The sequence below is a fragment of the Onychomys torridus genome, chromosome 18 (assembly GCF_903995425.1).
Source record: "Onychomys torridus chromosome 18, mOncTor1.1, whole genome shotgun sequence".
Lineage (NCBI taxonomy): Eukaryota > Metazoa > Chordata > Mammalia > Rodentia > Cricetidae > Onychomys > Onychomys torridus.
In genome coordinates this window covers 66,501,055-66,525,261 of record NC_050460.1, presented here as the reverse complement: position 1 = coordinate 66,525,261, position 24,207 = coordinate 66,501,055, and the positions used below count along the sequence as shown (strand labels likewise).

At 52.2% G+C, this 24,207-nt stretch overlaps 3 protein-coding genes across 23 annotated transcripts; 1 reads left to right on the top strand and 2 right to left on the bottom strand.

The window, feature by feature from the left end:
- Positions 1-965: 965 nt before the first annotated feature.
- On the bottom strand, positions 966-14,162 carry Bag6 (BAG cochaperone 6). Of its 15 annotated transcripts, none has more exons than XM_036167052.1 (26): positions 13,901-14,162; positions 13,140-13,260; positions 10,180-10,297; positions 9,887-10,083; positions 9,593-9,646; positions 9,362-9,436; positions 7,729-7,967; positions 7,224-7,353; positions 6,692-6,889; positions 6,255-6,507; positions 5,939-6,016; positions 5,719-5,826; positions 5,490-5,602; positions 5,316-5,403; positions 4,684-4,997; positions 3,821-4,112; positions 3,503-3,672; positions 3,324-3,377; positions 3,098-3,200; positions 2,888-3,012; positions 2,598-2,744; positions 2,440-2,499; positions 2,193-2,336; positions 2,009-2,116; positions 1,411-1,557; positions 966-1,134 (listed from the first exon to the last, which is right to left on the bottom strand). In XM_036167052.1, exons 2-26 carry the CDS (start codon positions 13,245-13,247, stop codon positions 1,039-1,041), a joined length of 3,519 nt encoding a protein of 1,172 aa, XP_036022945.1. In that variant the 5' UTR covers positions 13,248-13,260; positions 13,901-14,162; the 3' UTR covers positions 966-1,038. The 15 variants fall into 15 exon arrangements, with proteins under 15 accessions (XP_036022945.1, XP_036022947.1, XP_036022961.1 ...); XM_036167054.1 differs by having other exon boundaries at positions 5,316-5,400; XM_036167068.1 differs by lacking the exon at positions 13,901-14,162 and adding an exon at positions 13,739-13,890.
- On the top strand, positions 13,907-20,673 carry Apom (apolipoprotein M). 7 transcript variants are annotated; one of them, XM_036167073.1, is made up of 7 exons: positions 13,907-14,050; positions 17,532-17,663; positions 18,290-18,444; positions 18,707-18,786; positions 19,098-19,196; positions 19,359-19,457; positions 20,535-20,673. In XM_036167073.1, the coding sequence occupies exons 2-7, from the start codon at positions 17,601-17,603 to the stop codon at positions 20,564-20,566; spliced, it is 528 nt and encodes a 175-aa protein (XP_036022966.1). In that variant the 5' UTR covers positions 13,907-14,050; positions 17,532-17,600; the 3' UTR covers positions 20,567-20,673. The 7 variants fall into 7 exon arrangements, with proteins under 7 accessions (XP_036022966.1, XP_036022967.1, XP_036022969.1 ...); XM_036167074.1 differs by having other exon boundaries at positions 13,907-14,487; XM_036167076.1 differs by lacking the exon at positions 13,907-14,050 and adding an exon at positions 14,735-14,905.
- Positions 20,674-20,782: 109 nt separating this feature from the next.
- C18H6orf47 (chromosome 18 C6orf47 homolog) lies at positions 20,783-23,473 on the bottom strand. The gene has a single exon (XM_036167069.1). It carries the CDS (start codon positions 22,369-22,371, stop codon positions 21,487-21,489), a length of 885 nt encoding a protein of 294 aa, XP_036022962.1. The 5' UTR covers positions 22,372-23,473; the 3' UTR covers positions 20,783-21,486.
- Positions 23,474-24,207: the final 734 nt, after the last annotated feature.

Genomic DNA, 24,207 nt, shown 5'->3' with positions numbered 1-24,207 from the left:
TTTACTCTTGTTTATTCTAATTGGTGCTCCTTTTCTCCTCAAATAGTATACGTTTTTTATTTTTCGTTGCTCGGCGTGCTCCTTTTCATTATAGAGTTGCATAAGTGTGGCAGCAAATAACCAAGCAATAATGTCACTATTAAGCTGTCTGGAAATCTTTGCCAAAGCTGTTAATCCTTAAGTCTTAAATTTCAGGCAGGTTTTTTTTGTACAAGAGCAGAAAGCCACATTCTTCACCAAAATCTCAAAAGCCTATCTCTAGGCCACATATTAATATTCTCTGAAAAGCCTCTTGAGCCAAGCCCTCATAGTTCCAAATACTCTTCTCAGCATTACACTGCTACTAGCACCCCCATGTTCCTACTACTATGGCCCATTAAGCCCTACTTAATGCATTCAGCTGCTGGTCTAATCCAAAATCCACATTCCTCCAAACATAAGCATGGTCAGGCCTATCACAGCAATACCCCAGTCCCTAGATGGAGCTTGAACATCTGAAACCTCTAAGCCCACCCCTAGTGATATACTTCCTCCAACAAAGCCACACTTCCTAATAGTACTCCCTATGGGGGTCATTTTCATACAAACCACCACAGTGCCATATAGCCTCCTGGGGTTTCAGGTTTTCTCCAGCATGGAGCTTAGTCATTAGGCCTTCATGTTCCAGAGACCCAGGTGAAGTTGCAAAACATAGGAGCTGGCCTCAGCTTAAAACGAGGACAGGTAACTAAAGTTACAACAGTGGGCTCTTCGGGTTGGTTAAGGTGGTGGCAGAGGTGCGTGGGTGCCACAGAATGCTACTTAAGCAGATTTAATGTTTCTTATAGCACTAAGAGTACCATCTTTTTACAAAAGTTCAAGCCACTGACAGGCTTGCATACACTCCATAAGGAGAGTATGATGGTTCCTAGGGATTATTTGATGAAATGTGTGAAGAAAATGAAGGTACTCAACACTACCAGACAAAGGAGCCAGGAAAATCCGACTTTATTTCTTAAATACTGTGAAGGAGGGGGAAATGGTCCCCTGATGAGAAAGCTAGGGGTCATCAGCAAATGCCCGGTGGGCATTGGGGAAGCGCTGAGGGCTGTAGTTGGGATCTTCCTGCAGTCGTTTTTGGATATCAGACCGGAGCTATAAAGAGAAAGCACAAGCAGGTCGGAGGAGCCCTGGTTTAGTTAGCCCTATGATCCCAGCAAGTACAAAGACCAACCCTCAAAAATACTTCCCCGCCAGCCATGCTGGCAAGCCCAATGAGATTGCTGAGCCTTCCCAAACGCCATAAGGAAAACCTTGACCACCAACCGGCAGCCCCCACACTACCAATTCATCTCTGAATAGGTTCAGGAAGCAGGACCTGGCCCAACCCCTCCCAATAGCCATCCCTATTCTGCTGCAAAGTGGGGGCACCTGCTGCCTGTAGCTCTCCTGAACCTCTGGTGCCTCCAGGTCCCGGCTCAGGCTCTCGGGGCTTGTCAGGGGCCGAGCTCCGGCTGCCTTAGCTGCCCGGCTCACTGCCTCTGAGAGTAGCAGCTGGGGGCCCTCACCCTGCATTGTCTGGGGACAGGTTGAGAGGGAAAAGGGGATCAACATCAGACCCAGTGCCACCACCCAGTTCACCCTTTCCATTAGTTAACCAGTGTTTAAGCTAGCACAGGGTGGGGGAACAGTCTGCATGTGGTTTTAACAGCAGAAATGCCTTCCTAATTATGGCCCAAAACCGTTTGATTATAAAGAAGGCACCAGCAGGTCAGACCACCTGAGACTCATCACTAGCTACTCTTCAAGGCAAAGTCCACCTTACACAGTGGACCCTAATCACCTGGGAAATCACACAGCTGAGGTACCAGAACTCCCAGAAACATGATGAAGGCCCATGTGGTCACATGTACCAATCAAGAACAAGCCTGACCCCCAAACAGGCTTCCTAACTAGATGAAGAAACTGAACTAACAAGCAAAAGCAAGGGTACTAGATAGAGACATCCTCAGGTAAGAGACAGACCAACCTTGCGTCTCTTGGCAGGCATACCACTGAGGTAGGCATCACTCAGGGGCGGCTGAGGTTTCACCTTCCGCTGGCTCTGAATGTCCTGCTGGATAATAGGGACCCATTCCTGGAGAGGAAAGGATTAGAAATAATTCCCACAATTTACAGCTCTTAAACCTACTGGACCACCTCCTGCCACTTACTGGGGGAACCGCAGCTGCCCAAGGTTCTGCATCAGCTGAAGCTCCATCCTGTTCATCTCGGGAACCCCCTTCAGGAGCAGGGGGTGGGCCTCGGGACATGGCTTCTTCGGCTGTTGTCCCAGGGGCTGGGGAAGCGTTCTCCCGCTGGAAGGCAGACGGCAGGAAGGCCCAGACTTCAGAATTCTTTCCCAGCCCTTTTCTTCCAACCATCTACACATTGTCTGGCCTCTCAACCTCTCCCTGGTACCTGAGGCTCGGGGGAAGTTCTTTCTGCTCCCTGAACTTCCATTGGCTCTTCAGGAAGTGCCTGTGAAGTTCGACAAAGAAATAAAAGGGGTGCGAGGTGTCAGTCCAGGCCATCTCCTGTTTCCTTACACCCCGACCCCAGTTTATTGGGTCCCTTACCTGGGGGGGGTCACCAACCCTGCGAACATATCTGAGAATGGCATCAGGGCCCACAGGCATGTGCTCCAAGACCACCTGAAGCCTCAGTCCCATCATAGTTGTCAGCCAGCTCACCAAGGATGGGTTCACGCCACGAGACATGCGACGCTGAAGGTTAGAAAGAAGACTTCACTTGCAACCTGCCTGTGCAATCTACAGCTAGGGCAACGGGTGTAGTGTTTGGAGAAGAAATATAAAACTCTAAGACAGAATAACAAAAACGCTAGAGACCTAGAGTCAGGGGTGCTTACGATTCGGCCATTGATGACAGCAGCGAGCTCCATCTGCTGCCCCCCCAAGCAGTGCAGGTTCAGGGCCAAGCACTCAAACAGGCCCTGGTTACACAGCTCCAGCAACCGGGATCCAAATCCACCGTCTGCAGGGAGGATGTGAGAGGGCACATGATCCCGGCAGTCCTGCACAGCCAGTACCCCCTCTCCCTGGCTGGCCCCTGGCCTGACCTGTGCAGTGCAGCACATGGGCAGCAATGCTGTTAAACTGCTCTTGGAGAAATTCTAAATTTGTCCGGATGATGTCCACACCTGGCTGAACCTGCACCAAAGACTGAGACAAGACACACAAGGATCTCCAAATCAGGACCTTGAGGATCTAGAAGGTGGAGGCAGTGGGACCCCCAGCTTCCCCACCCAAGCCTAGACAGGAAGAAAGAACACTGCGGACACTCACGAAACTCTCCCGTACATACTCTTCCAGCCCAGTGATCAGGGTGTGGGTTGCCATCTGTGGGAACATCACAGCTCCGGATCAGCCCCACCCATCTCCTCTAAGTCCAAGGCTTTCACTGACTGATAGAGGCAGGCAGGATTAAGGAATGGAGGTGGGAAGGGTCCTGGGCCTTCATTTACCCGGATGTTGCCAGGTGTGGGTTCCTGACCACCCAGGTAGTGCTGGTGGAAGAAAGACCGCAGCTGCGGCTGGAGCCGCTGTAGTGGCTGGAAATGCCCATGAAGGAGCATCACCACGTCCACCATGGAGAAGTTCTGGCACAAAAGAGAGAGCAGAGCTCCAAAGAATCCTAGGAAGAGGGGCAGAGTAAGCAATAGCCTTCGCCTCCTTGCCTAGCCCCCCCCAAGCTGTCAGCCCAATCCTTCTTAGTAAAGGAAGGCCAGCTACCCCCAACCCCCCGCCAGTTCCCAAGACCACAGCACCCCCATTCTGCTTACCAAGAGCTCCATCAGCCCCAGGCTCAAAGATGTTGCTGGAGCCACTGAGGCGCTGGATGAAGGCAGCGATGCTCTCGCTGCTGCCAGCCCTAGCCCCCAGGGAGCCCAGGAGGGAGCTCAGCACGCCCTGCACCACTGAGGTGAAAAACTCTGGCGGCAGGCTCTCAGGACCTAAGCCTCCAGGACTCCCTGTTCCACCAGACGGGGACCCTGGTGGGGGTGTGGTCTGCTGCTCTGGGGCAGGGGGGGGGGGTGGCGGGGGTGGAGGTGGTGGAGGGGCACTCTGCGAGGCCTAGCAGAGAAGGAATTGAGAAGAGAAGACAAAGACCACAGGGTCATGAACATGAAATTGCATCAAGAGGGCACAAAACAACAGGCGCAAGGGAAGGGAGAGCTGGGTTCTGATCTTCACTTCAAACAACATTGTTACCACTGTACTCAATGGGTATGGACATTCTGCTTGTCTATGTGTCTGTGAAATGTGTGCCTAGTTCCCATGTGGACCAGAAGAGGGCAACAGCTCCCCGGAACTGGAGTTGCAGATGGCTGTGAACCCCCATGTGGATGCTGGAAATCGAAATGAGATGAAAGAGCGGCAAGAGCTAGCTAGCTCTGATCTTAACTTCTTAAGCCATACACTCAGGGACAGACATCCAACAAAGGGGCATGAAACCAAACAACTACCTCCCTGCCTCTCAGACCAGGAAGCAGGAGCGGAGCTAACTTTCAGGCAGGCATCCATGAATTTTTCAGGTCCCTTCCCTCTCATAACACTAAGGCTCTTACTCAGCAGCTACAGAACGGCAACCAAGTACCAATGCTCTAATGGGCTGGGGACAAAGGGCAACAAGACAGCCACTCACCTGCAAGAAATCAGTCATGCCCTGGAGAAAAGCGGGAACCCCAGGCATTGCAACAGTGATGGTGGGAGAAGCCAGGCCGGGCCCGCCAGCCCCTGGCCCTGCAGGCCCCAGCAGGTTCCCCAGGAGCTGAGAGAACTGAAGGTCGGCTGCAGAGGGCTGAGGAGGTGGAGGCTGGGCAGGGCCCCCAGGAGCAGGGCCAGCTGTTGTAGCTGTGTTGGTAGTGCCAGCACTTGCTGAAGCAGTGGCCGGAGCCGGAGCCGGGGCCGGAGCCGGAGCCGGAGCTGGAGCCGGAGCCATTCCTGGAGTCCCCTGAGCTGTCAGGAACCAAAAAAAAAAAAAAAAAAAAGGACCATTTGAATAAAAACCAGATTATAGCTGCCCCAGTCTGGTCTTTAAGAACTAAGACATTCCACTAGACTAGGACATACAGTGAGCATGGTAGAAGGTCATCCGGACAGTTGTCAGGGATGCCCCTCTGCCCCGAAATCTTACTCAGTAGCCCAGGCTAGCTTAGAAATTGAAAGTCTATGGTCTAGGATGTCCTTGAACTCACAGTAATCCAAGCATGGACTATCATTACCAGCTGCGGCTGGAAATACAGAAAGTTTGAGCTGTAGAAGAATAGGACTCACCGACAAGGACAGGCTGCATAAGAAGTTGCCCCACAAGGCCGCTCACCATCTGGGCCAATGAAGTGTTTGTACCTAGCCCAGTGCCCTGCTGGAGGACAGGAAAAGGACTCAGTCTTGTCCTTCCCACAGTCCACCAGGACTTTCCCAGGGGTGTTTCCCCGAACCCTTGCTCACCAGAGTCCCAGAGACTGGAGGACCCCCAGGGTGGGAAGGCCGAGCCTGTGGAGGAGTGGGCCGGGCAATCACTACCCGAGTCGGTGCTGTTGGGAAGCCAGGCACCTGCTGTCCTGTGGGCAGAGAGAAACCAAAGATGGCTGAGGGTTCAGTCGTTGCCCGCCAGCAGACAATGCCCACCACCATGAACTAGGCCCCACCTCCCAGGCCTCCCTTTCCAGGTCATTACCTGCGGCCGCGGAGGCAACAGCTGCCACCATGGCCTGATGAGTGATCTGGTGGGCGACGGCGTGCATGAACTCAGGGGGCAGGGAGGGCAGCTGGATGAGGGTGGAGCCTGGGGGGTGGGTCTGATGTAACCTTGAACCTGGACCCCTTCAACCCACCCACTCAGCCCTACCCCTTTTCTACCCAGAGCTCTCAGCCTGCTCTGATCATCTCATTCTTACCCAGGGTCTGTCCATGACCAGGAGGCCCCAGGGGACCAGTGGGAGCACTCGGGCCACCGCCAGGCTGTGATCCAGAATCTGAGCAGGGGAGACAGCCAGAAAATATGAGAATGGCAGGGCCAAGCCTGGCTGTACCCTCCTGAGATCTTTCATTCTTTAGGCCTCCAGAAACCCTGTCCTTTCCTCCACTGCAACAGGAAAGCTAGGTTCCCTTTACACCAACCCAAGGAGGAGTCCTCTCCGCGCCACAGTGCTAGAGCCGGCCTTCCTTCCCTGTCCTGCTGCTCTTTCCTGCTAGCAACTGTCCCTCACTCACCTTGAATGTTCATGTGCATCATGACCACAGGTTCCACGCTCTGATGGGAAATCCGGATGACCCGTGGATGGCTGGTAGCTGGTGGTGGAGCTGGCCCCGGTGGGGGAGCTCCTTCAGTTGATGAGTCAACAGTGGTAGAGGATGGAGGCAGGGATGAGGCCTGGCCAGAACCTGGGGATGCTGCCTCCGAACTGGGAGCTGGTGGAGCCCTAGACCCATTGCCTGTCATGGTCACAGTAGTTCCCACGTTGATCTGGAAGAGAGATGGACAGGCAGATATGAGAAAACACAAGGGCCTAACCTGGAGTCTAAAGATGATATGCTTTATCATCACAGGTTTCCCAGTTTTCTTGCTTTCTAGCCTCCCAGCAGCCATCTGGGTCATCCTAGTCTACCATGCCCTCTGTTCTCCCTCCAGCCATGTTCCCTGAACCCACCTGAATGGGAATGGCTGCCTGCTGGAGCACCATGGGAGTCGTGTAGTGAGACATTGGCCGTACCACATGTAGGTGCCGTGGGGGTGCACAGGCTAGATTGCAGCGCAGATCAGACAGTGCCACGAAAGTGTTGCCCAGTAGCCGAAGGCTCTCCCCCACCAAGTTGATCAACCTCTGGTCCTCCTCGCGGCCCTCATGCTGTGCCCAGGTCAAACCCAGAAAAGCAGGAAATTAAGAATGTCTTCTCAGACTGTCACGTCCTCTGTCTTTGGAAACTTCTACATGAACCAAAGCTTTTCAATTTTCAAGTAAATGCTATTTAATATACACAAAGAGTTTTCCACAAAACACAGGTTAAGTAACCATGTACAATTCTTTTTCACTCTGTAGACTTCCTAAATAATTAAGGACACAATAGGTCCAAAGACTGCCATCCCCATCACCACAGATCATTCACCTATGGAGAGGGATGTCTGTGCTAACCCTGAGGGCAGTGAAGAGCTATCTGCATGCATCTCAGCCTGTTGCTCACATTGTTGTTGTAGTCCGTAGTGGCGGCGGCACCTAGGACCTCACAGTAGCGCTGCAGGAAGGGCTGAAGCCGGCGCTGCAGACGCTGCAGCTCCTGGAGCACCTCCACATGCTCTGCAGGGGAAGGGTGGCTGTGGGGACACCAGGGCAGCTGAGCTGAGGCTTGCCTCAGGAGACCCCTGCCACCCCCAGGATTCTCTTTGCTCTCCTAAGACAAGCAGAGATGGACAGGAGAAAGCAACGGCCCCCATGTCCCAGCAAGGTCCTGTGCAAAGGAGGCAGAGAGCTCAGAACCAGAGCAAGCTTCTGCGAACCACAGCTTGGGAGACATCAGACAATCTTGCCTCAGAGACAACAGTGCTGCAGAAGAGCTGCCCTTTGACCCCACAATTCTACAACCATTAAGACCCCCAGCAACCACTTTCCTCCCTTCACATCCTTTCTGGTCCTCACACTACACCCGTGACCACTCCTCCAAGTCCCCAAAGGTTCCCTCCATCTCTCACTTGGGTGCATTTGTCTCTGGCGCAGGTGTGGGGCCCGCTGGAGCTGGGCCAGAAGGGGTAAGCTCTGGAGTCTGGGCTGCGGCGCGTTCCTCCATTTCTTCTGACTCCATAGGCTCTCGAGGAGGTGCTTCATTTTCGACTGGTTCTGATGTTTGTGAGTTCAAGGCTACTGTCTCCGAGGCCACAGTTGGCGTCTGCGGGGGTGGCTGACTAGCCTGTGCTTGGGGTCCCCCTCGACACTGAATGTGGGAGAAGAGTCAGGACACCAAGAGCAAGATGAAATTACTGCTGCTGAGTGTTATGCAGACCAAGGAAGTCAAGAGTAGAGATGGTGCCCCACTGAGGCTCCCTGAAGGCAGGGCTGTGTATCCCTATGACTGGAAGAAACTAGAAGCACAGTAAATAGCTGTAATATTCATAGAGTAGGGACTGTGCTTCCCTAACTTCCATAAGGAAAGGAAATGGCCACAAGCTGTGGCTATTACAAAACTGATAATGTTAGGATACCCTCATACTGAACATGACAGTTAAGAAATTAAAAAACGGGTTGGGGATTTAGCTCAGTGGTAGAGCGCTTGCCTAGCAAGCGCAAGGCCCTGGGTTCGGTCCTCAGCTCTGGCAAAAATAAATAAATAAATAAATAAATAAATAAATAAATAAATAAATAAAAAGCTGGGGCTGGAGAAACGGCTCAATGGTTAAGAGCTCTGGTTCTTCTTCCAGAGGACGTGGGCTCAACTCTCAGCACCTACACAGTGGCTCACAACTGTCTATGACTCCAGTTCAAAATGTCCAACACTCTCACATAGACATACATACAGGGAAAACACCAGTATATATTTAAAAAAATCCTGTCATAGTGTCCCGTGCTAGAGCAACCCCGTGGCCCCGAGTGCCTGGCCTCTGCCTGTAGGCTACTGGCACTGAAGCGGGAAAAAATAATAAATAATAAATAAATAAATAATAAAAAGCTGCCAGGTGGGGCTGGAAAGATGGCGCAGCGGTGAAGAGCACTGGCTGCTCTTTCAGAAGTCCTGAGTTCAATTCCCAGCACCCACATGGTGACTCACAACCATCCATAATGAGATCTGGTGCCCTCTTCTGGCCTACAGTCATACATGTAGACAGAACACTGTATACATAATAAATAAATAAATAAATAAATAAATAAATAAATAAATCTTAAAAACAAAAACAAAAACAACCTGCCAGGTGGTGATGGAGGAGCATGCCTTTAATCCCAGCACTCAGGAGGCAGAGGCAGGAAGATCTCTGAGTTCAAAGCCAGTCTCGTCTAAAGAACGAGTTCCAGACAGCCAGGGCTACAGAGAGAAACCCTGTCCAAAAAAAAAAAAAAAAAAAAAGGACGAGAACAGGAAAAAGACATTTAAAAACTGTGGCAGCAGCCTAGGACAGTGGCACAAGCCCCTAAGTCTCACTTGAGAAGTTGAGGCAGGTAGACTGGCAGAAACAAGGCAGCCTCACAAAGATATTTTCTTTGCCTGAAAGAACAACTACACAGACAACCTAGAGCAGAAAGGCAGACTCCTGAAGCCAATGTGAGTGTGGCTAGAAATGTTCTTACTCAAAGACCATGAGAAGAAACTCTAGCCTGACAGACTTGCTCACTCACCTCCATCCGGGACAGTAAGGTCTGTATGTCTCTGATCATGTGCTGAGCCATCACCAGCCGTACCCGGGGCTCACTCTATAATATAAAGAGGATGATCAGGGCAGGTCCGAGACGAGCCATGAGCTCCACAACATACTATAACTCCAGGCATCTCCTCAGCCAGGTCCTCCCCCACCTTATGGCCTCCTTCTCCCAGATCCCCTTCCCTGACCCTCCCAGGCCCCTCAATACCTGAATTGGGGCCTGTTCCATGTTGATGTGAACATCCACAGCAGAGCCGTCACTCTGGGGAAAGGGTAAGGGAAGTTGCTCTGGGAGAAGCCACATTCTAAGGCCTCCATACTGCCAATTCCTTTTCTAGAGCCCCTACCCTCTTTTCCTCAAAAACTGAGGCCAGTATAGGTCAGAGGGTTTCCCAAACTCCAGGCAAGCACTCCAGACAGCCATCTTCTAAGCTCCCTGCATCTGTCATAACAAAAGCTACTCTTCCCAACAAAACCCTCCCCATGACAAACACAGGCTCACAGGGAGATTGAAGGTTCCAACCATGACATAGCTGTTGGCATTCCGGTCGTGAACAGAGGCCCCAGGCCCCCGAGTGCCAGGCAGGGGTGCCCCACCATGAGTAGCTGAGGCAGACCCTGTCCCAGAAGATGCTCCAGAAGGGAGCTGAGTCTGAGGAGGAGCCCGTTCCACCAGGTGGATAACCTTTCCCCCAACATCTGCAGAAAAAGAGATGCACACCAAAACTTGTAAGTAGGCAAACCCATGGCCTCCAGACAACAGGCTTAACCTCGAGCAGCTCCCCAGTCCCTTACTGTATTCCTGGAGCTTCTTATCATCTTGCAGAACCCGGCCCTGGTATATGAGCCGTTGTTTCTCGGAAGGGATGCTGACAGAGGCAGCAATATGCTCCTTAAACTCCTTTACGTTCATCTGAAAGGAGAGCCATGAGTCGGACTCAGAAAACGGAGGAAAGAGCTAAGTGGGATGCCTGACTTCAGATGATGAGTGAGGTCAGAATCAAACAGTGTTGCTAGCCAACTGCATCAATAGGCAGGTGTTTATGGAGCCAAAACGAAAAAAAACCCAAACAGACAATAAACAAAGCTGGGTATAAGGGGTGAAAGAGAAAACACCACTAGAAAAAGGGAGGCTGGAGAGATGGCTCAGTGGTTAAACGCTAACGCTGTTCTTGCCCAAGACCTCAGTTCAATTTCCAGCACCCATATTGGGCAGCAGCTCACAACTCCCGGTAAATCCAGCTCCAGGGAACCCAGTGTCACTGCACTCTATGAGCATCTGTACCCACAGGCACACACATACCACCACCCCTATACACAAACCAATACATAACTAAAAATAAGAGGGGAGTGGTGGTGTATGCCTCCAGCACTGGTGAGGCAGAGGCAGGTGGACCTTTTGAGTTTGAGGACATCCTAGACTACACAGTAAGTTCCAAGACAGCCAGAGCTGTGTAGAGACTCTGTCTCCAGAAAATTCAAATAGTAACCATAATAATAACAGTAAACAAATAAAATAAAAATAAATATTACAAGAAAAAAGCCAAACAGCTCTCCTTTTCTCCTTCTTGGCTTAGTATCTAGAGATACTGGTGATCCTTTTCTAAATATAAAACCATACCAGGAGCTCATGGCCATAATCTCAAAGCCAAAAACAGGGGGGCATTGAGGCACAAGCCTCTAATCCCATGGAGATAGAAGCAGGTGGATCTCTGTGACTACCAGGCCAGCCATGACTACAAAGTGAGACCCTGACTTAAAGCACAAAAAGAGGGGCTGGAGAGATGTCTCAGAGGTTAAGAACACTTGTTGCTCTTGCACAGGACCAGAGTTTAATTCCTAGCACATAGTAGTTTACAACCATCCACATATAACAGAGTAGGGACTATGACTTCCTGTCTACCACAAGAGGAAAAGGCCATGGGTTACAGGTACCCTCTTCTGACCTTCTCAGGAACCAATCGCACACATGGCGCACTTATACACCTGCAGGCAAAACACTCACACATAAAATAAAAATAAAAGCCAGGCATGCAAGGCCCTGGGTTCGATTCTCAGCTCCTAAATAAATAAATAAATAATGGTGCGTGTCTTTAATCCCAGCACAGGAAGATCTCTGTGAGCTTGAGGCCAGCCTGGTCTACACAGTGAGTTCCAAGACAGCCTGGAGTACACAGTGCGCATAGTGAGACCCTGCCTCAAAAAACAAAACAAACAAAAACTTAAAAAAAAAAAATAAAAAAAACCTGGCCAGGTGGTGGGAGGCCTTTAATCCCAGCACTCTGGAGGCAGAGGCCGACGGATATCGGTGAGCTTGAGGCCAGCCTGGGTACAGAGTGAGTTCCAGGACAAAGAAACGCTGCCTCAAAAACAAACAAACAAATAAATAAAAGGAGGCCAAGTAGTGGTGGTGAACACCTTTAATCCAGCACACTGTGAGTTCTAGGCCAGCCTGGTTTACAGAGAGTGTTTCAGGACTGCCAGAAGTACACAGAGAAACCTATTAGGGGAGAGGGAGATTGACATCCTTCCCCCGAGAAACCATCACCACCAATGGCAAGTCTCACCAGGTTGGGAACCAGGGACTGGAAAAATAACTAATGAAGAAGGTAAGAAGGAGGCACAAGGTTCCCCACAGTTTAGTAGTAGGTACTGTGTGCAGGTCCTAGGTTCAATGCCCAGCAGGTCTCCCCAAAAAATAAGGGAAGGGGGGGAGAGAGAAGAACCCAAACAAAACCAGTGTGGCAGTACACACCTGAACCCCTAAGCCTGGAGAGCAGAGAAAGGAGGATCCAAGACCATCAGTTAAGACATAGTGAACTACATAAAATCCTACCTCAGCTGGCACTGGTGGCGCATGCCTTTAATCCCAGCACTTGGGAGGCAGAGACAGGTGGATCTGAGTTCAAGACCAGCCTGGTCTACAGAGAAACACTGTCCAAAACAAAACAAAACAAACAAAGCAACAAAAAGACCCTACCTCAAAAAGGAAAAAAAAAAAAAAAAAGGCAAAAACTACACACACCTAAACCTAAAATCCTAGCACAGACAATGGAGGCAAAATGGTCAGGAAGTCAAGGTCAGCCTGAGCTATATGAGACATTGTTGTCCCCCACCCCCAAAAATAATCTCCCTAATTAGATAAGTAACTCTTGGTAAGGGCCAGAATTAATTATCACATACACCTACTCACAAAAGTGTATGTAGTGTTTTAAATGTTTTAAAAAACCACGAAAATGACCAACTCACGATTTTTTTCCTCAAAGAATTATGCAGTAAAAACGAAGACAATTGTGTCCACACTGCACTTCATAAGATTGAGATTCAAAGCGTGCCTCAGATATTGGCAATTCTACTTAACAGTGTATGAAAGCCGCTTTCTAGAATCTATAAATAGGGTACAAACCTGTGAACAAGTTGTTAAAAAAGAACACACCATATTTGTCTGAGGTCTCTGTGCTATTTCCGGTCCCAAAGGCCGGAGTCCTGTCTGTCCCTTTGGGCTGAGGTCCGCCCGGGATAGGTATAGATTCTTCCTCTGTAATTTCCCTCTTCAACTGAGTTCCATCAAGGTGAAGACAGGCACAACAAAACCTGCCTCACTCCACAGTAACCACCTCCTCACTCAAAAAGCAGCTCAGCTGTTCCATCCAGTGAGGGACAAAGAGGAGTCAACGGCAAGGAAATCAGGCTCATCCCCTGGAAGCCAAACGAGCCGGAGCGGGTACCGCCGCCACAAAGCACGGCCGTCTCACCTGGGCCCCCACAATGAAAGTCCGGGTCTGAGAGTCCAGGGTCTTCACCAGGACCTCCAGGCTGTCGGGCTCCTCCATAGCGGCACTGGTACTATCACTCGGCTCCATGGCCGACAGCTCTCTAAGGAAGAACGAGGGGAGGTTCGCGGCCGCCCGCGCTGTATTTCACACACCCGGAAGACGCTCTGGGCCCCATCCCCGCCCCAATCCCTTGAAAGTTCCTCGTACACGAGCACATACACCCGTCCTCCACCCCATGCCTCCTTTTCGGTTCCGAGACACAGGGAGAGAAACACAAAGGGCAGGAGACCGACGGCATAGGGGGTGAAGGACGGGAGTGGGAGGGGCTCCACAGTGCCAATCACAACAGCGAGAGCCAGTTGGGCTAGGAACCGGGCAAGCAAGCACGAGACCGACCAGAGACCAGTGTCAGCACCGGTCGCGACCGAGCAGGGGCCCGAGAGACCGGGAAATCCCAGGACGACGCGAGGGGGGAGGGTCGCGCCGGGCTCGGCCGAGAGAGTGGCTCCGCGCACGCGCGCCACCGCGACCCAACCCGCCTAAATCACCCCAGCCCCAAGACGGCGGCAGACACTCACGGGAGCCTGGCCCGGCTCGCTGACCGCCCCTCCTTCCGCCTCCGCCTCCGCCTCCCGTCGGTGTCCCAGCGGCGCGGCTCAGCCAACACGCGGCCGAACACATACAAACACACACACGCAGCCCACCACCCTGTGGCTCCGCCCCCGACTTCCCCACGGTACCGTCACTTCCGGTCTCCCCCAACCTGGCACCAAAGGCCACTTCCGTTTCCCCGATAGGATTTGGGGATCTCGAGGCGGTACTTCCGGCTTCCCCAGGCTCCCCCAATTTACTTTCGTGGGGCACGATGAGAAAGTCCACAGCCCCAAACAGTGAGTTTCTGGGGGGCGAGACGGGCCGGGGCCGGCCTAGATGGGAGGGAGCCGACCACCCCGAGGAGCCGCCGCCGCCGCCGTCGCCCGGGGGACCGCACTGCGCCTGCGTGAGCCGCGGCGCGCGTGCGCACACTTTAAGTACTTCCCCGCCCCGCCTCGGGCTCTGTGCGTTTTTTCCCTGCGCGCGCCGGAGCGCTACACGACCAAGGTGGCTACGGTAACGCCTGGAGAAAAATCACCGAGTGGACTGCTGCCCCTACCTCGAGACGCTGTGGGCGCCTGTCGGGGATTTTTGTGGGGATTACACCTGGTTACTCTACAGTCGTGGTTTGCCGGGCACAGAAAATTTACAGGCACAATCCTAGCCACCTAAGACTCCGCAAGGCCTCTGGTCCTCTTGTCATCCTGCGCTTCCGGAACTCACGCCTTTCCTGGTCGGTTGCGGGCGTGCCCTGGGCTGTGTTTGCTCCAACCGGATTAGGGCGGTTGGGCGTCATCTAGGCCTTTGGTCGAGAGCACCCGAGGGAACTCAGTGTCTTAGGACAACTAAGCGTTTCACTGCTTTTTGAAATTTGTGAATAAAGGAAAAGGGAGCCCGACGTGGCGGCGCACCCTTTAATCCCAGCACTTGGGAGGCAGAGGCAGGCGGATCTCTGAGTTTCACTACAGCCAGGGCTACACAGAGAAACCCTCGGGAAAACAAAAAAAGAAAAACAAAAACCGGGTGTGTTGGGGGTCGGATTAAAGGACAAGAGAAGGCATGAAGGCCCGCCGCCAAGGGAGGTGCACAGGGCGGGACGCTTGCAGTTTCTCTGCCGCCTTCACCGCTTACTCCTAAATGCCAGCATGAGAGTAAGCACTGTTTAGCGAGCCATTACTTTGTGTCAGCGTGTATGGTGAGACTTTTACATACCCACTCACTGTGTTGCCCTGATTGCCGAGAACTCAATCCCGCCCAGTGCTGGGATTAAAGTCATGGCACCCTGCCAGACTATACCAGACCACATGTATTTATTTGTTTAGAGACAGTCTCACTATGTAGGTCTGGCTGCCCTGGAATTCAGAGAGATCCACCTGACTGTCTCCTGAATGTTGGGATTAAATAATTTTTTTAAATTTTCAACACACCCCCCCCCCCAGCTGAGGACCGCACCCAGGGCCTTGCGCGTGCTAGGCAAGTGCGGGCTGTGTACCTTGCAGCTGCCAGAGCATAGCGTAAGTGTGGAGAAACGTGCCGGTGTCTTCTATCCACTATGTAGGGATCTGGGGATCAAAATCAGGTCCTCAGGTTTGGCTTGGTATCTATTTACCCAAACCTACATTTTAGGGGTTTTTGTTTGGTTGGTTTGGTTTTTCTTTTTTTTTTTCTTTTTTCTTTTTTTTTTTTTTTTTCCTCGTTTTTTGAGACAGGGTTTCCCTGTATAGCTTTTTGCCTTTCCTGGAACTCACAGAGATCCACCAGCCTCAGCCTCAGCCTCAGCCTCTGCCTCTGCCTCTGCCTCCCGAGTGCTGGGATTAAAGGCGTGTGCCACCACCACTTGGCTATTTTAGTTTTTTATTATGAAAATTTCAAGGGCTTGAGTGGTAGGGCACTTGCCTGGCAAGCCCAAGCCCCACATACAAATGGGAGCATTACTCCAATCATGCTACTAGCATCCTCTTTTTTGTGATAATTTTGAAGCCAGATAGTATTACGTATGTAACCAAGGGTGGCCTGAATGGCAGTTGAAGGGACTCTGGCCAGCTTGAGTATGGTGAGCACGGCTCTGGCAGGCCTTGCCCTTCTCTCTCATTCTCTTTGCCTTGCTAAAAAACATTAGATTACATTCCTAAAGCTAGTCACCAACTATTCCCTTTGGCCTCTTCCTCCTGAGGCTGACTACCGAGGCCCAGCTATCAAAGTCCTGAAGTCCAGCAATCAAAAGCCCCCTTAATTAACAGGTCCAGTCAAAATTAAACACCTCATCCTAACATGGGGTTTCCCTTTTTACCTTTATAAACTGCCATTTCCCTATGTACCATGTCTGTCTCCTCTCCATCCAGAGGCAGTCCCTGTCCTCCAGGACAAATACCCTGCCCCTCTCCCTTGTCCCCTTCCCCTTCTCCCTCTTCCTCTGTCTCCTGACTGTCCCTTATCCCTGCCCTCTGTCCCTCTGGGGAAGTAAGTCTCCTTTGTGCTGAGAACTTGGCTTTCGAGGTCCTGAGCTGCTCTTTTCCTGTCAGCACTCCTTCCTCAGCCTTCCCAGGGCCCGCACCACTATCCCTCGAAATAAATCACAACCCCTTAGCGAGTCTCACTTCTCAGGAGACTTGTGTTCAAGGAAAAGTTGGAGTTTATTTTTCTATATATTTAAGCACGGGCCTTAAGGCAGAGAGACAGACACTTGGGAAGAGGACAGTATAGACCTAACACAGCTACAGGCTTCCCAAAGAGTCCCAAAACTTCTTGCAACAGTCCACAAGTTCACGTTAAAACGTCCCACCTCTCATTGCACTGACAGCTCCACAGGCTAGGACTATCCAGTGACTGTCTCTTGACACTAATTTCAATCTTGACAATCTAGCAAAATTATTACCAGCCATTGCAGTGGGTGCTTTGCAGTTAGTAATGATAGTGGATATTTACTTCTGACTCGGGGTGACATGATCTCATTTAACTCTGAGATTACTGAGTTGCCCATTCAACAGATAGAAAGAGAGAGATTAATACAGTTGTCCCAGGAGGCTGGGGATGTGAATCATTGGTACTACTGTGCATGTGAGCATGCCTAGTATGCATGAAGTTCTAAGTTTGATCCCCAGCATCAAGAGGAAAAAAGTGTTGATAGTCCAGCGGTGGTGGTGGTGGTGTGGTGATGGTGGTGGTGGTGGTGGTGGTGGTGTGGTGATGGTGGTGATGGTGGTGGTGGTGGTGGTGGAGGTGGTGGTGGTGGTGTGGTGGTGGTGATGGTGGTGGTGGTGGTGGTGGGGTGGTGTGGGTGGTGGTGATGGTGGTGGTGGTGGTGGTGGTGTGGTGGTGACGGTGGTGGTGGTGGTGGTGGTGGTGTGGTGGTGGTGATGGTGGTGGTGGTGGTGGTGGTGATGGTGGTGGTGGTGGTGGTGGTGTGGTGGTGGTGGTGGTGGTGTGGTGGTGACGGTGGTGGTGGTGGTGGTGGTGTGGTGGTGGTGATGGTGGTGGTGGTGGTGGTGTGGTGGCGACGGCGGCGGCGGCGGCGGCGGCGGTGGTGGCACATGCCTTTAGCAAAGGCAGACAGAGCTCTGTGAGGCCAGCCTGGTCTACAGAGTGAATTCCAGGATAGGCAGAGCTACATAGTGAGACTCTGTCTTGAAAAAAACGAAAAGAAAAAAAAGGAAAGAGAAATCCACCATGCCCCAGCGACTGGCTGGTGCCTGTTCTAACACTTATCAACTTGTATTGCATTGGCTTGTTTGTAAAGCTGTTTTTCCGTTGTTGTTTTTTTTTTTAATGTCCCCCCAGGATTAGCCAGTTCCTGGCAAACAACTGAAATCCCCAAATTTGCCAAGTGAATGAACGAAAGACCTAATAATGAAGTCACTTTTCCTCAGTGCTTCACAACACAACAGAGCTCCAATTCGGATACAGATACAGGTTTCTACTGTAGGGCTCAGCCCTCCTCCTAACGCCTCAGAGTCGCTGGACATGCCAGGGTATACTGTAGAGTGGTTGCATCCGGAAGAGGGGGAGGAAGGCCCCAGTGTTGCAGCTAATCCATGCTTGGGTTGGAAAACAAGGTTGAAGTTACTTATTAGCAGGTAAAAGGGTCAAGGGTCGACGCAAGGGGGCTGAAAGCAGAGTAGACTGAGCGGCCAGGCCAGCAGAGAACAGTTAATGCAGAAGTCCCCTCACCTGCAAGCACCAGCTCTCTCCTGCCCGAGATGTTCCACCAAGTTTGGGCGGCTGTGCTCTACCTCTATGGCCTTCTCTTTAACCCCATGAACCAGTGCCCTGAGCACAGTCAGCTAACAGCGCTGGAAGTGGGCGAGAAAGAGGTATGGACTGGGGAAAGGGAAAGCCAGCAGTGGAAGCTGAAAGTCGTGGGTGGGCAGCTCAAGATGACCAGCAAGCGTGTCGGGAAAGGAGGGGAGGAAGGGGATGTGTGGAGACAGGATCAACCACCAGCGCCTCTTGGCCTGAATCTTGGTCCACTGACTGATGGAGAGGCTGCCTGGGTTTTGCGATGGCCTACTAACTCATTCTTTTGCTCGCTTGTCCAGTCCCCAGAGCCCCACCTAGGTCTGTGGTACTTCATCGCAGGAGCAGCCCCCACCAAGGAAGAGTTGGCTACTTTTGACTTGGTGGACAACATTGTCTTCAACATGGCGACCGGCTCTGCCCCAAGGCAGCTCCAGCTTCGCGCCGCCATCCGCACGTGAGTGGTGAGGAGGCAGAGGCACCACTGGGTGTGTTCTCTGCCCGAACTGTAAGCAATCACCCCACCAAGACTGGAGCTCCATCACTCCTTGCCCATTGAACTCAACAGCTTACAAGTCACTTTCTGCTGATAGGATGGGCCTAGCTACCCCAAAGAGCTGGGGTGTGGGAAAGGGTAAGATAGAAAAATAAGTAAAGGTTGGTAGTGTGTGCTTGGAATGACACTCCATCTTTCTACCTTGCTACCACCAACTCTGCAGGAAAAATGGGATCTGTGTGCCCCGGAAATGGATATACCACTTGACTGAGGGGAAAGGAAACACAGACCTCAGAACTGAAGGTGGGTTCCCACCAGCCCTGTCCTTCTCTACTCTCCCATGCTGCTTCCCCTCAGAAGTGAGGGCTGAACCTAGGCCCTCTGGCATGCTAGGGAAGCAGGCCATCACTGAACTATATCCCCAGACCCTTTTCCAGCCTTTCTTTGCCCTGATGGTTGTTGAACTTACCCTATAGCCCAGGCAGGCCTTGAATGTAAAATCCTCCTGCCTCAGCTTCCTGAGCAGCTGGGATCATGGGCGGCCCTGCACTACTAGGCCCGACTCAGCTTGGTTTTGTGTCTGTCCACTCATGATCCTCTCATGTTCCTGACAGGCCGGCCTGACATGAGGACAGACCTCTTCTCCAGCTCATGCCCAGGGGGGATCATGCTGAAAGAGATGGGCCAGGGTTACCAGCGCTTTCTCCTCTACAGTGAGTGGTGATACAAAGCAGGAAGTGCTCTAGGGAAGCTGGAAGGCTAAAGGACCTCCCTTTCACAGCAGGATGGGCATCTTCACCAGGTCCTTTGGGAATTGTGGGGCAGGGCTGAGAAACAGGAATGTTGACCAGCCCGGCTGCTCTCTGTCCTTCCAGATCGATCACCACACCCTCCAGAGAAATGTGTAGAGGAATTCCAGTCTCTGGCCTCCTGCTTGGACTTCAGAACCTTCTTAGTGACTCCCAGGAATCAAGGTGAGGGGTCAAAGGAGAGGTCTGGGAGTCACCAAGTCTTCTGTGGGTATTGTAAAGAATTCAGTGCAATGTCAGCTGAGGCCGTGGCCAAAGGCAGACATTATCAGAATGGGTACATTGACCCCTCTAATTTTCATGGACTAGAATGGTATCAGGATTGGATAAGAGCTGTGGAGTCGTCCAGGAGGGCTCTGGGTGACTCCAAAGAGGCTTTTGGGGGCTGGAGAGAGGGCTCAGAGGTTAAGAGCACTGGCTGCTCTTCCAGAGGTCCTGAGTTCAATTCCCAGCAACTAGATGGTGGCTCACAACCATCTATCATGGGATATGATGCCCTCTTTTGGCATAAAGGTGTACATGCAGGTAGAACACTCATATACATAAAATAAATCTGGTTTTTTGTTTGTTTGTTTTGTTTTTTTAAAGAGGCTTTTGGCCAGTAGTGGCACACACTTGTAATCTCGGCTCTCAGGTAGTCGAGGTAGAAGAATTGCCACAAGTTTGAAGCCAGCCTGGTCTACACAGTTAGTTTCAGGACAACTAGGGCTATATAGCAAGACTGTCTCTCAAAACTAGAAATAAAGAGGAAAAAGATAAGGTCTCTGAGTCCCCTTTTTTTGTTTGTTTTTCGAGACAGGGTTTCTCTGTGTAGCTTTGCACCTTTTCTGGAACTCACTCTATAGCCCAGGCTGGCCTCGACCTCACAGAGATCCGCCTGGCTCTGCCTCCCAAGTGCTGGGATTAAAGGCGTGCACTACCACCACCTGACAGGTCTCTGAGTCTTTAGAGCAGTGGTTCTCAACCTCCCTAAGGCTGTGACCCTTTAATACAGTTCCTCGAGGTTGGAGATTTAGTTCAGTGGTAGAGCGCTTGCCTAGCAAGCCCAAGGCCCTGGGTTTGATCCTCAGCTCCAAAAAAATAGTTCCTCATGTTGTGGTGACCTCCAGGTTGTGAACCACTGCTTTAGGGACTATAGGGAAGAAAGGGCCAGATATAGACAGAAGGGTCTCCTTCCCTGCCCCATCCCCACTAACTGAACTTCCTTTCCAACCTCTTATCCTCTCCCTCCTCCCCTCACAGAGGCCTGCCAGCTGTCAGCAAGTGACCCGTAACTTCATCTGTGTCCCAGACAGCCAAGGTGGGAGCTGAGCTGCGAGCAGAGATGTTGGAGACTCTCTACTCCCTGTCAAGGTCAATAAAGATGGTTTTTCAATCCTCACCTCCTGGATTTTGTCTGCAGACACCAGTCACTTCTCCCCCAGGACGGAACCTCTACCACCTAACACCCCCAGCTGTTTGGCATCAGGAAGGACACTGAGCAACACCTCTCACATTGTACTGGTATATTTAGGATTTAGTGTCGCACATTTATTGCTGAGTGAACAAATCCCTAGCCTGAGCGGAGATGGCAGGTACTGTGCTACCCCCAGTGCCCGTCAGAACCCTTCTGAACCGATCCTGGGGCCAATGTGGCCTGCACCATCCCTGTTGCTTCTGGATCCCACTGAGTACCAGACCCTCCCTGCAGGCACCATAACACCTGCAGCCCCTTCTAGAATCCCAGTTCCTCCTACCTCACAGCCCTACTCTCCTCTAGATGGCCCTGGTCTAAGATCCAAGGGACTGCATGGATCTCCCTGTCACCTCTTAATGCAGAGATCTCTGGCCTGCCTCTGGCCTGGTCCACCCCTGGGGTTGAAAAGGACCCTTTGGCCTTCATTCTCCACCATTTTTATTTTATTTTGCTCTTAAAAACTGGAGGTGGGGGGAAAATTGGAGGTGGTAGTTTAAAAAGAGGTGGATAAACGTAAAAGGAAGAAATAACAACAGCTGGTGACTCAAATGGTGATGCCCCATCGTGGTCCATTATTGGACACCCTAAACAGCCCCATCTGTCATCTTACAGGGGCTCCCATGCTTTCGCGCTCCTGAGTCTCCTCCCCATCCCTGAGGTCACTGTGCTTAGATCTGGGTTTCCCCACCCTCCTCCTAAAGGCCACTCTCTTCACCCTTTGCCCTCACCCTCACCCAGTCACAGCGCCCTTCCTGGACCTTCCGTGGTCAGCTCCTTGGCCTCCCTCCCCTGCCCCTCACTTTCCCAGTCAGTGGTCTCCTCATCCTCAACAGGTTCCCGGAGGCTGACAGCCAGCACCAGGGCCTGCAAGAGGCCAAAGAGGCAGGCAAAATGCAGGGGGTGGGCAGTAAGTAGGCTCAGCACAGCATGGAGCCCATGTAGGGCAGCCAGGAAACACAGTAGCCCGTGTAGCCAGAGGCCCACAGGTCCTCGAAGGCCCAAAGCGTCCAAGATAGCTCGGAGTGGCCTGGAGCATAGAGCCAGCAGGGCTGAGGCTAGTAGCTCCAGCAGGTGCAGGGTCAAGTTGGTAGAGATCTGCAGATACTCCTCTGGGTCCCGCAGGTAATGTGAGGGATCTCCCGGATCCCCTCGTAGCCAACGCAGCAACTTCTGACGTCGACCAGGTTTCTCCAATAAGGCTTCTGGTCCAGTGGTGCCGAATCCCCCTTGGGGGGACACTCCAAGGCTCTTCATGCCACCTGAATCCACAGAATCCCATTCCCGTTTGGGAATGGCTCCTCCAGGCTCCAGCCTTGCAGGCTCTCGAACACTAGAGACAGTCTTGTCCCGCTTGAGGGAATCCTTTTTTTTGCTCTCCAGCTGGTCCACTTGGAGCTCCCTGCTCAACTCTGGAGCAGCCCCAAGGGTCCTCGGTTTCCCTGAATCCTTGGTCTTGAGAGGCCCCACATCTCCCATTGTCTCTGGGGCACTGTCCCAGTCACTCCCTGAATTCTCGGGGGAGCTGTCCACCCATTTGGGTTCTGGGGTTGGCAAGTCAGCCTTTGTTGATTTCCTGCGGCCCCAAGGTCGAGGTAGCCAGCCACCAAGCCTTCGCAGGAACATGACTGAACTGTGTAATGAGCCCTCCCAAATCTGCGACCGCTTCCTGGCTCTACTTAAGATTCTCAGGATCTCCTCAGAAGCCAGAATCTGTCTGGTTCAGAATAGGTATCTGCTTGGAGATGTGGTCCTACTCTGGATTCAGAAAGAGCTCACGTAGCCCCAAGTGTGGCAGATGGCCTGCTTCCTTGTCAGTGTAGGGGAAAAGAAATCCATTTGCCACCCCACACACTCACAAGACTTCAAGGGCCTTATAAGGCCAGGATCACCCCCACAATGTTCTGTGTTTTTAGATTTCCTTCCCAGCAATCAGTACCCTAAGTTTCACTCACCAAGGCCACACCCCAAGGTGCCCCAAAAGTGGGGGGAGGTGGTGCTCCATCGAAGAAGGAAGGAAGGTGGCCCAGAGTCCTTCGGTCCTGAATTGGAGGAGCCTTAAACCGCTGCCCAAGGGAGCTCAAGGAACAGGAAGTCTCGGGAGGGAGGAAGACGGGATGGAAGTGTCTAGCGAACTCCAGTCAGTTACACGCATTCCTTAACTTAGGGAGCCCTCGGTCCACAGAGTGGCCCACTGTCCCGCGAGGGCGCAGCTGAGACGCGGCCTCCGCAAGGTCAGAACGGGGGTGTCCTTGGAGAGCGCAGCGGCGAGGCACAGTGCAGGCCGCTCTGGGGCCCCGGGCGGCCGGGAGCTGCGCGCTGGGGGAGCTCGGCGGCCCAGCGTCCGGAGAGCCGCCTCCGGAGCCCTGCGAGCCCGGAAGCAGCTGTACCGGGTCGGGAGGGACCGACGGGGGCGGAGCTCCCGCAACTCGCGAGGCGGACCCGGCAGAACGACCTCCCCCGGAGCCCCCGCGATTCACCGGCGCAGGCGTAGAGAGGATCGCTTAAGCCAGAACCTGGATCCAAGCCCGGTTCTGCTCTTCACCACCCACCTGACTCGGTGCTTCAGCCCTTGGTTTTTGTTTTAAAAGACAGAGTATCCCTACATGTATAGGTCAGGAAAGGCTGGGCATATACAGCCCCGGCTGGCCTTGCCTCTGCTTCCCTAACGCTGCCCTTCGGTTCTTCTGCACGGCCCTTGCCACCCCTCCATTTCTCATCTGCTACTGCTGGTCCAGAAAGGTAAATAAGAGGAGCCACGTGACTTAAGCACTGCCCTTTGCCCTTCCTGACCAGGATTTGAGAGCTTTCACGTTGCTAGCACTTGGTATGAGCATCCCAAATGGGTATGGGTGCCAAGTAGAAAAGAGAAATGGAGTCTTAGGACTGTCTGAGTTAGGACTAGAGATGTAACTCTGTAAGCACTAGCATAGCAGGTATGAAGCCCTAGGTTACATCCCTCATACTGCAAGGCTGGGTGTGGTGGTACACACCTTTAATCTTAGCATTCCAGAGGCAGTTGGATCTATGTAGCAAGTTTGAGGCCAGCCTGCTCTACATAGCAAGATGAGACTGTCTCAGAACAAAAAAAAAGAAAGAAACTTTGCATTTGGGAGGTCAGAGCTCTGGTCCCAGCTAGGATGGCATACAGGAGGGATAATGTTAGGTCACCCTGGGCAGTCCTGCAGGTCTCCGACTTCCCTATCACCAGGCATTACATTTAATCACAACTGGCCTCAAGGAGTTCAGAACTTGAGGGTCTGTGGTATTTTCAGTGTGGGGGCCCAAAACAGCTTGACCACAGCTGCCATGACAGGCTTTGAGGCCCAGACACAGCTTCTGTGACAGGCTTACTGGCAGGCAACACCCAGACTCAGGAAAAGCCATAAACTGACCCCATCCATGGAGGGCCTACATCTAAGGGGAAGTATCTGTCATCCCAAACATTCCAACCACCCAGAG